This window comes from Rhagoletis pomonella, unplaced genomic scaffold, assembly GCF_013731165.1.
Source record: "Rhagoletis pomonella isolate Grant_MI unplaced genomic scaffold, Rhpom_1.0 Rhpom_scaffold_00005, whole genome shotgun sequence".
Classification (NCBI taxonomy): domain Eukaryota; kingdom Metazoa; phylum Arthropoda; class Insecta; order Diptera; family Tephritidae; genus Rhagoletis; species Rhagoletis pomonella.
Window position 1 is genome coordinate 70,492,589 of NW_023458559.1, and position 11,827 is coordinate 70,504,415.

Genomic DNA, 11,827 nt, shown 5'->3' on the forward strand with positions numbered 1-11,827 from the left:
TTTTATAAAACTTTCTTAATATATGTAATATTTCTTAAATTTATTATTATTTATTAACATTATATTATTATATTTTACGTGTTAAAGTTAAAGTTTTTTCGTACAATTTTCTCTTATAATATTGATCTTTTACAATTAAAGTGTATAACTACGTACACTATTTCGATATTGTTTTATTAAACATCTGGTTTTTTGTCGTAGATAACAAAGATTCATTCCTTCTTTTTTTTATTTGTCTTTTTAATCAATTCGTTGTCCGCTTATACATATGTATTTATTTAGAACATACAATAGCCTGTTTTATTATTCAGTTTAACTAAAAACTGTTCATTTTCGAACTTAATAGCAGTATTTACAATACAACTATAGTACATACGTATTATAATTTGTTGATATGCATAGTAAACTAACGCAAATATAATCGAAATTTAATTGCTAAAATGAAAAGGATAAGTCATGCAGGTTGTGATTTAGAGTTTATCACTACAACTCCGTAGGGATTTCAGTATAAAACAAACGATGGCTTACTTTGTGTGTTAGGTCGGATTAGCTTAGGATAAGTTTGACAATCGCACTGGTACATATTGGAGCCTCTACAGGGTAATCCGGCTTACTTACGTATGTACATACCTACAGACATACGGTGGCGAGAATGTAAATAGGGAAGAGAAATTGTGGTAAGTTTAGGCTATTTTTCTTTGTTAAAAAATACTAATTTTTTGTTTAATGAAATTAAAGCTTACTATCTTAAAAAAGTCCATGTAAATCGAATTTTCAAAATTTGTGGAACATGTAAAAAAATTCGACGAATTTTAACAAATGTTCATAAAAATTTGAAACTTTTTAATCAGATTTTTTAGAATGCAGTTTTCTAGGCCAATAAATACTAGTTGGTATAATAAAGTGCAAGTTTGAAGTAGCTAGGGCTTACCGTTGATTTTTTGTGTTCACGCGAATTCTTCCATACACAGTATGTTAGACAATTTGTTTGTATGGAGAAAATGAGCAACATCTTCAAAAAAAAAAAAAACATTGCCAAAAATTTATGGAGAGCCCTCGCTACCTAAAATTTGCACTTCATTATAATACAAAACTGTGTACTCAAAATGATTATAAGAAATCTAAATACAAATCATAGAATTTCGATTAAAGTTTGTCGAATTTTCCAAATTTTTGTACACACGGTTGGAAAATTTGACTTACATGGGTTTTGTCTCTTCCTTATTTATATTTACGCCAATGTATGTATGCCTAGTAGAAAAAGTTTCCGTAAAGAGATTTTGCTCTACAATATTAGTAATATTTTTCATAAAAAAAATATTTTTGTAATTTTTTTATAAAATTGTAGTTTATTCTATCATATAAACATTAGAATAGAACTTTAAAATGTTCATCAAAATTTCCATCTTTTTTGGTCAGAATTTTTTGGGCTATAATATTGTTCTTTGTGACAATGTCATGGTGCGTGCTACAAATCGTAGGAGACGCTCAGACAAACGCTAATATGTAGATTGTGTAAGCGCTGATCTATTATATTATTCAATCCCGTTAATTTTTGAGAATTTTTTCCACGATATTGTGCATGTTCTGACATATAAAAAAATTTCGAAAATACTTTATATAGAAGAAAATGCCTGACACCTTCAGAAAAATTTGAATGGACTATATAACGGCATATAAAAAAATTTTCTAAAGATTCTTTCGAAAAAGTTTGAAATTTTGCTGAAAATTTGGCAAATTTTTCCAAATTTTAGATAAAGTTTGAAACTAACATATATATAACTATATTTTTATAAGAAATAAACGAAAAAATTTTATTATGAAAAACGTTACCAATATTGTAAAACGAATCTCTGTACAACATTTTTTTCTTGTGGGTCTAGTATGTACTGTAAGGTACTTTTTAAATCGGTACCGAGTTTCGATCAATACTTGAAAATATCGACTCAGCACATCACTAAAAATAAAGTGAAAAATATTTACCAAATATGAATTATTTATTTATTACAGATCGGTTTACAATTTTAAGGTCATCGAGCTTTTAAAGTATTTTCAAGTGACGATCAGTCACGATGGGATATAGCTTTTACTAGGGAGCCATATTAAATATATAGAAAGTTTTTAAAAAGCTTCTCCCGGGTTATACATTTTTGTGGTGACTGTGACGATCATAGAGAGGTTTTGCTCTGCGCGCATTTCTAAATATACAATCTATAGAAAGCTTTAAAAGCTTCAACTTGGGGGTATCTTTTCGTCACAAATGATATAATACATATACAGAAAGCTTAAAAAGCTCTGACGGCGGGGTGATTTTGTGGTTTTTGTTTTCCAGTTTTTTCTGTCATGCCACTAGATCACAGTTGGTTGCTTTATAAGCATGCGTACAGGTCTTATTTAAGCTCCCTGTTAATCCTACGTAGAAGGACGCCGAATAAAAGCTCTATGTGGCTCTAGATCAGTGAAGCTCAGAGAGAGCTTTGAAGATTTCCGACCGGGGCGCTGTTTTGAGCATCACTGCTCTAGATGACGGTTGGTAAATTCAAAGGCAGACGAAACCTGTTAAATATTTTTATACTTTCTATAATACTTAAGTCATCACGATAAAAACATATCTCGCTGGAGAAGGTTTTTAAAGTTTTGAATAGGTTTTATAAAGTTTAATTCCGAATAAAAGCTCTCTCTGATAGTTACTTCTTTATATATAGTGGTGAAGTGCAACGTGTAGGGTATTTTTTAAGCTTTCTTATATTTTGCATAGACGCATGCAGCGTAAAAGCTCTGTGAATCGCTGTTCTAGATCAGTTAGGACAAAACTAGCTTTATATGGTTATCACTACTCTCCCACTTCGAATTTATACATTCGTATATATATGGTGTCTATGTATGTATTTTTCACATTTATAAGGTGGGGAGGTAAAGCAATTCGATTGTTTTCGTTTTCTAATTTATAACCGAAGATTTGAAGGCACACAAATCTTTCCACATATTGGATTTTCTAGGCACCCCATTTCGTTAAAAGGTCTTTACCGACTTATATACAATACAACTAATTTATTCATGCGTTTGTCCCTAAACTTTGTCACAGTAAATTACAGCTACTGTCATTATTCCGGTAATTCGTCTTAGTTTAACTTAACCTATCACTCAACGCTTAAAAACTAATCGAACTTTTCTTGGTTTGGCATACAAATAAAGAATTTTGAACACCAAAGATTAATCGCTTGTGACAGACCGGTCAGCCATTTCACTGGTCGATGTATGGTTAGGTAGTAGATGGGAATGCCGGAGAGTATAATGGTAGTGCCTACACCCACTTCGATGGGTGACTGGAAAACGGATGAGATCACAAGAAAGAGACACGTCAGCAGATAAATGATTGGTAGGGCGAGGCTGACGCGAATGGGACGTTCTGTTTTCGGTTGCTTATAACGCAACCATAGCAAGCCCGACACGGAGAGTAGCGTGAAGAGCGCTTCCACATAGCTGACATAGTTGATGAGCGAATATACGTCCTTGATGAACAGCAGCACTAAGGTGATGACGCACTGCGGAAGAGCGTTCAAAAATTACAGCAAATAAAAACTAATAAATAATTTGCACACTCACCAGAAATATCAGCGATGGCACAGGCGTCAAACAATTCACATTGATGAGTGAAATCGCCGCAGGCAAATGACCATTTCGTGCACCGACAAAAAAGAGACGCGAAGAGGCAAATATGGCACCGTTTAATGAACCAAAAGTCGAGCAGGCGACAAAGAACGGCATGAGCCAGGACATGAAGCCGAGCATTTTATCGCCAAAAGTCACAGCGACTGCGTCCGAAGACAACATCTCGTCTGGCGAGAGCACCGAAAAATAGGAAACATTTGTCACCACATAGATTAGCGTCACCACCGGCATGGAGATGCATATGGCACGTGGCAGATTCTTGTATGGATCCTTTAGCTCTTCTGTGACAAAATTCAAATAATTCCAGCCAGAGTACGAGAAGAGACCATTGTAGAAAGCGAGCGCTATTAAACCGGGTGCAGTGAAGGTGCCACGCATTGGTTCATCCCACTGATCTGTGTGGCCGGCGAAGAGATACCATGCGCCAGCAGCGACTATCACAAGCAATGCGAATACCTTGGTGCCGGTAAAGATGTCGGTGACACGCGTCACCCAACGTACGTTGTAGCAATTGATGACTGTCAGAATACCTGAGCGAGAAAAGAAGTACAAACAAAAATTTTTTAAATCTTCTCATACTTAGTTATTTGGGAGTGCGGAATATACGAAATCTTACATGTCATCACGGCTGCCAACAGTTGTACCGCCGCTATGGGCGCATCGCATGACGGCCAAAATGGTTGCAGCAAATATTGTGCGAATGTGAGCGCTGTTATGGCATTTCCAGTTGGTACGAGTACAAGCAGCGCTACCCAGAGATATAAGAAAGCGGGCAGTGGACCAAACGCTGTGCCGATGTAAGCATAATCGCCGCCAGATTTGGGGATCATTGTACCTGAAATAGAGGCAGAAAGTAGAAAATTAATAAAAATCGAAAAAAACCTCGTGTGTCGCATATTTCCCCCCACCGTAGATCCGGCCCTGGTAATTAAGTTATGAACACCATTTGCCGCACTCTCCGTATGTACTCGTAGTTGGCAACGCATAACAACCTTGTAAAGAGATGCCATCTAAGAGCATTTTAGCAAAAAATAAGGCAGTGCGCTCTTAAGCTCTTACAGTCTATTAAGCGCAGTGTGCAAATATAATAACAATGTGTGTTTGTCTATATACTTATAAATAAGTTCAAATACTATGTGTAAACAAAAATATAGCCACAAAAAGCCGGCACTAGTAAAAACTCCAAATTCCTGCGACGACTTAAAAATTTAGAAAAACAGATGTGTATAGTAACAATTTTTTATTTTCTTTTTATACCCGAGCGCACTTGTGCACAAGGGTATTATTACTTTGTTCACATAGCGGTCGTTTGTAACAGTTTAAAAGAATAGAGTTAGATGTATGTACATAGACATATCGCTAGCTTAGAGTGAAAAGTTGCTAAGTCCCAATTTAAAAATTTTACAGGCGAGGAATAACTTTTTATGACCATTTTCTTCAAGTATTTCGCAAAACTTTTAATACACAATTTTGCCTGTTTAAAGCAAAACTCCATACGAATCAGAGGGATTCGATCTTTATTAAAAGATTTCGTACGTTTTTGGCCTTATCGAATTTTCGGAGCATCCTTTGGACTTAGCAAATTTTCCTTTCAGTGAATATAAACGAGAAACTATAAAATAAGGTCCTTTAACCCTTTCGAAATGATAACTTTTTTTTTAATTTCTATAGCCTCCTGTATCAAAATATAGTTTTCATAGAAAGTTGACTTAGTAACTTTCACTCTAAATTAAAAAAAAAAACGAAACACATTCAACAAAAAAATAACAATTTCAAAAATCAACGGAATTTTTTACCAACTTGAAACTTGTACTTCATTATATTACAAAACTTTATATCAAAAGATTGTGATTAAAAATTTGTATAGTTATTGTACAAACCGCCGTAATTACCAATAGAGTCGACTTTATTTCGACTATGAATTTGTCCCATGGTTTTTATTGTATAACCAGGGGCCTATTTCATAAAGCGACAGTGATAATTTTGTAAATACAGGCATTTTCCATGTTGTCAGTGACATTTCGACAGTTAGCTGGGTGTTTTGTTTCATAAAAATAATTGTCACCACCTCATAAATTCCATGAGAAATTCCATTGAAAAAGTGACAAATTGTCATTGTCGGGGTTTAAAATTGTCGCCAGTCATATTAAATTTCTTTGTAAATCATATGTAATAATTGCATTTGCATTATTTTAGTTTTAAGAAATTATTTAAAAGTGATCAAATGCGCGCATTTGCCATATAAACAAATTTACAAAACTCTCCTGTGAAAGGTTTCTGACGGAGCTATTTGGTTTTGTCGCTATTGTCGCGGCAACTTTGTCAGAGTGACAATTGTCAGCACAATTGTCAATACTATTTCATAATATCACTGTCGCTTTCCAAACATTTTCACAGTTGCCTACAAGCGTATATGAAACAGAAAAAAAGTCGCCGACAATTCTGGCAGTGAAATTTTATAGAAGAATCGACAATTGTCGCACCAGTCACTTTTATGAAATAGGCCCCAGCTAGAATTTTATAAACAAAAATAATAAAAATTAAATAAACAAAACATAAATAGTCAACACTAGTCAAAATATCGCACTCCCATGATTTTGTGTGTATGTAAATAAATATCAGTGGTGCTCAACGTCAGTCTATTCACTTTGTCTGATTGTGTTGAGGCAACTTTTCGTTGCCAACTCTTTTCGTTAACATATATGTTTTTTTTCTATTCCCCTACCAAATTAATACCAAGCCTTGAAGTGTTCTTGTTTTGGCAAAAATCAATTCACTATACAACAAAACCAAATTACTGTATTTATCTATGTATAAAAAGGAATTGATAGATTGATTATTTCAATTTCGTAATGACCTAAAAACATGCTAAACGGAAATTCCAATGCCTACCATATATGTGTATATTCATACATACATATCTACACACAATGCACATACAAACGTAGGCATTTGGCCACAAACTTTAAGGCTGATGTAAGTTCTTTGAAGTGGCATAGAGTACGTTGCATCATGCTTGGTGTCTTCAGTGTTATCTAAATATTTGGGTGTTTCTTAAATTTAACTCAATTCTACGCTCGCTCATACTTTTTACGGGACCACCGTGGTCGAGTGGCTAGAGGTGCGCACTACCACTCTGTAAGTCCAGGATTTGATCTCTGGTCCGAGCAACATCCCAACAAACAAAATTTTTTGTCTAATAGCGGTCGCCACTCGATAGGACTCGATGGTAAACCTCCATAAAAAAGCTTCTATTAAAACCATTTGCCGTCCTGAGATGGCGTAAGACTGTGTAGGTCCCTCCCAATTGTGTAACGACATCAAGGTGCACACCATAAATTAGAGGAGAAGCTCGGCCACGTACTAGCAAATGTGCAAGCGATAAAATTTTTGTTTTTGAGGTTCATAAACATTTCGCACATATGCCAATATATATGTAAGTAAATGTGCCGGTGGTGAGTTTCTGCTTAATCGTTTATAAATTTATTTAATTTTATCTAACAGTATTAGCTCTTTCGTTCGCGTGTGCCTCTGCAACTTGTCAATAAATTTATTGTTTATACCAGTATATATGTATGTAAATAGAGAACTGATCAATTTAAATGCTTTTTTCAGTTTTCTTGCTCACTTTTGTCGAGTGTTATGAGTTCGCTCATTTTTCGGTGTTGGAGTGGGAGTTGAGTTCAAACATAAATGTATTTGGATAAGTGATTGTTAATTAGGTAATTAGGCGTTATGTTGTTTTTAGTATTTCTTTATCAAATATTTGTTTCATTTAATACTTATTTATTTTGTTTTTGTTTCAATTGAGTTTTATAGCTGAATCATACATTCAAGAATTATCGGTGGTAAAACCCCTACAGCTGGAGGCAGACTCTATTAATTTCATTATCAGTAACGACATTCTTGGTGGCTTTGCAACTACGAGTACTTAGCATTAAAAACCAATCAGCATTAAAATATTTATTTATTTTACTTTATATAATTACGTTTATCTTGCGTTCTCTGTTGAGTTTATTTACAATGAGTAAAGCCACGTCAAGTGTACCACAAAAGATACGCTAAGTTACGGATTTTTGAAAACTTGTAATGCTGACATATACAATTGTAAATATTTTGAAAAAAAATCCCATATTTTTTTCATCATTTCATTGACAGTTTCATATATTTTAAAGTATGCCAAAATTTAAAAAATAATTCACCCGAAACTACAATCGTTAAAAAATTTTGAACATTTTCGAAACAATTGATAGCGACCAACTTTTTTTAGCTTATTAAAGGTAAATAATCGATTGATGATAGTTACTTTTTTATAATAGTGTGCATAATATGTTATTGTTAACTGAAAAAAATGTTATTGTGAAAAAATGATTGGGAAAATATTTACTTACAACAATTTGACGTTGTTGTTTTTGTATGAGAAACTGTAAATACTAAAATATAAGTGTGCTAAATTTCATCTATCTATTTTTTTTAGGAGTTAATTTTTTAAATTTTAATTTAGTAGGAATTATTATTTTTTTTATTTAGTAGGAATTAATTTTTAAAATTTTTTCATGCTCTTAAATATAATTGTCAATAACATATAGCATGAACAAGCATCCGCAGACACCATTTTTACAAAAATCCTTTACCAATGAAATTTTTGTGCAACACTTGACGTGGTCTTGCGCACTATTCACTCAAAATTATGTAAAGTTAGTTAAGCAAACTCATTCAACTTATTGCTTTTTAAAACCGAATATTTTTTATTTGACCTTGAAATACTTGTAAGTAGGCCTGTTATTTTTATTATGAAGCAATTTTTAGGCATATACCATTTATAGATGCAGATATATATGTAGGTATATACATACATACCTACATATGTGTGTACATGTTTTTTTTTTTAATATTTTAAACTGGGTTTGTATCTAGTTTATTTATATTTTTTTCTGGAACTAGAACATCCACTGCAGAAAATTACGTAAAAAATTAAAAGAAACCCGAACGAATATCTTTCTTTGGCAGGCCTGTTCACGGCAAACATAAACAGCTAAATGAATTCGAACAAACTTTGCCCAAGAAATTTTGACTTTGCAATCCCACATCTGGTTGGTTCGAAGGCAGTAATTAGCCACAGAAGATTTGAAAGTTAATCAAAGTAAGTTAAGTAGATAAAATTATCGCGATCTCATAGCGTCCTGGTGCTTGGATATAAAAGTCGATTGTGAGAGAATAGCCCATATTTAGAGCAATGCTCATATATACAAAGAAGCTGAAAAAACGTGCTATGCTCAAAAAATATTTGGCACACATTTAATTGCTTATCTGGATACATTAGGGTGCATCACTCCCTCTACAAAAAAAAGTGGTACTGTTTTTCCAACGGATTTGTAAAAAATATTATGTTCTGAGACCTCTGCCAAAAAATGTTGGAAAAATATTAAGAGTTACGCGAGCAAAACCGATTTGAAAATACCCCAAAAAATCAAGTTTTTTTATAAACAAATTCAGTTTTTAAAATTTTTTTCTCCAAAAATCACCTCAGATGATAGAAGAGCTTAAGCTGAAAAGGTCTGCATACAATTTAAAAAAAAATTTCAACGTTCCCCTTTAGGCAAACCTATGTATGTATATATTTTTCCGAAATATTTTGGCGAATGTCTAAAAATAGAACAAATTTTATAGTTCCGGTGGAAAGCCCCCAACACTTTTTTGGTGAGGCACCCTAATATATGTACATATCTGGTTAATAAATACATAAACGTTATTTTTTTACATTCATCATTACTCACCCAATTCTGCATAGCAAAGCGCGCCAACCATACTCAATGCGCCGCATAAAATCCAAACGATCAACGATTGACCAATCGAACCTGAGTAGAGCAGCACACCTTTGGGACTGACGAAAATACCGGCGCCAACAATGACGCCCACAATAATTGCCACACCATCAAGCAGGCCAATTTGTTTTTTAAGCTTTACACCTGAACCTTGACTGGAACTATCTGTTGAGAGATTATGTTGTGCGCCCACATCCGCAATCGAATTGACGGGTGTATCGAAGAGGGGGCGCGGAGTTACATTATCACCAGGCTGTATGCGAGCCATTGTGTTGTGTTGAGAGTTTGTGAGCGTGTTTTGTGTGAGACTTCCGATTGTGCTGCCTGCTAACTCAATTAGAGGCAAGAAAATTGGAAAATGTAGGATGTGTGATGTTCGTTGAGCGTTGCTGCTCAAGGTATGAGCTGGGAATAAGGGTTGTTTTGTATAGGATTTGAGTTAGATTTTTCGGTTTCGAAGGTGCTTAAGCTCTTAAGGGTGTAAAAAAGGAAGATTGTACGCATGCGCAGGAATGCTGTTTGCTTCTTTTCTTTGGGGGTTTGAAGATTTTGGTTTACTTTCTAATTATGTTTTTATATAGTTTCACTAATCTCCGTGTTTGTTGTTAGCAATCACAGCGGTGTATTGCATCAGCCGCGCGAGTTGTATACACATAAGCACTCTTTTTCACGCTCACGCTGACGCTTGTGCCCCCTGTTTGCCTTGTTTATGGCCGTTAAATAGCAATTTTTTCTTTTGCTTCTTAGCTTTGCTAGTTCTTTTGGTATTTTATTTGTTCGTTTATTTTCAGATAGTTTGTTTTTTCGCATGTGTCATTTAAATTCACTACTACTATTCCCGCTTCACATTAACTGCTGGGTTGAGGCAGCGTGGCGCATTTACTCGCGTACGCACACACCCCAGTGCGTTATCAGTTTGCCAACGTTGACGAAATTTGCATTTTGAATAACGAAAGCTGTTATTTACTAGTTTCACTGGCGCGCTCTTGAATACGATGAGCGGAATTGTCAGCAACGTTACAAAAACAAATGTATTTAAAGTAGGTACAAAAACAAAAAAAGAATATTTTTAAGGCGCGTTTTGCATACATATACCTAAGTATGTACATATAGCGCAAATGAGCCTTTTGTTGCTGGAATTCTTGCGGTTATTTGTTTTTTTTTTGTATTTTTATTTTTATATAATTTTTATATTTTATTCTACAAAAAAATTCTAGTTCAACGTGCACATGCTTTTGCAAGAAGCTTTGCTTTTTTAGCGCCGCAAAACTTTATTTTATTTTTTCGTCACTTTTATTTTGCGTTAACTTCACTCAAATTCTCTTACTTCAGCTCATGCTTGAGTGTACACGTGGTCGCGCTGCTTTTTAGTTCAAAGCTTAAGTCAAAAGTCTATTTAAACACCGGTTTGCAAATCTGCGAACATTTTCTTATATTCTTTTAGCATTAAATATTATTTTTGCATAGAAAATTATGTAGATATAAATTTTCCAAAAGTTCGTCCAACAATTCTTTCCACAAAAAAAAGTTCCAATGCAAAATATTCTGCTCTTGTTAAACTATTCCATATCAATCATTGTCTTAGCACGCCTAATGAGAAAAGAAAATCGCCTCTGACTTTGACTTTGACTTCGCTGCCACAGTTTTCACGTCCATACAATTTGCGCGCTCAATTCATACTAAAAGAAAACTGGAAAAACATTCTGTTGTCTACCAAGCAAGCAATGCTTATATGCACAGCTGGCCGGTTGTTTCGAGCAGCTAAATACTTTGTCTGCCAGCCAAAGGTTGGTGGACGACGATACACCAAGCAGAATGTGGTGAATGTGTAGCAAAACGGCAGCACCAGCGCCAAACTTCAGCATACAAAACACAACACACCCGATCTGTCTGAGTAGATAAACATACCCTGCAGAAAAAATGATCAATTGATAAAAAATAACCAACTTGCAGTTAGCTTTTTTGGAGGATTTCGATGAATAGCTGACTTTTAATTAGCTATGACAAACTAACTTAAAGTGAGCTGTAAAGTCATGCAGGAGTCACGCAGACGTAATCTGGAGTTTGTTTCCTTTAAAGAAGTTTCTATTTCGTCGATGTTTTTGCAAAACCACCCATCGACCAATTGCAAAACGGCACTAATATTTTACAGGAGAGCGAAAAAACGGTTTATTCTTTGAAGACATTGCCTTGATAGGCGGTATTTTCTCTAGCTATTATTTTAAAAATCTGTGGTTTTAGTACCGATTTTTATGCATAAATCCCGATGCCTGGAGTTCAGAGTTACCAAATCTCATTTTTGCCACAACGGCGATTTAGTCGGTTTTACA

The 11,827-nt window shown here is 34.4% G+C and overlaps 1 protein-coding gene across 1 annotated transcript; it reads right to left on the reverse strand.

Moving 5' to 3' along the window:
* Positions 1–1,775: 1,775 nt before the first annotated feature.
* On the reverse strand, positions 1,776–11,605 carry LOC118739468 (Y+L amino acid transporter 2-like). The gene is made up of 4 exons (XM_036470823.1): positions 9,450–11,605; positions 4,289–4,507; positions 3,607–4,202; positions 1,776–3,545 (listed from the first exon to the last, which is right to left on the reverse strand). Exons 1-4 carry the CDS (start codon positions 9,763–9,765, stop codon positions 3,159–3,161), a joined length of 1,518 nt encoding a protein of 505 aa, XP_036326716.1. The 5' UTR covers positions 9,766–11,605; the 3' UTR covers positions 1,776–3,158.
* Between the last annotated feature and the right edge of the window lie 222 nt (positions 11,606–11,827).

What these genes read in the sequence shown, in the direction of transcription:
- LOC118739468 (XM_036470823.1), bottom strand. Translation starts at nt 9,765, where the DNA reads ATGGCTCGCATACAGCCTGGTGATAATGTAACTCCGCGCCCCCTCTTC. An exon ending in GCTTTGCTATGCAGAATTGG is followed by an intron (nt 4,508 to 9,449) that starts GTGAGTAATGAT and finishes CCTCTATTTCAG; the next exon opens with GTACAATGATCCCCAAATCT. An exon ending in GTTGGCAGCCGTGATGACAT is followed by an intron (nt 4,203 to 4,288) that starts GTAAGATTTCGT and finishes TTTCTCGCTCAG; the next exon opens with GTATTCTGACAGTCATCAAT.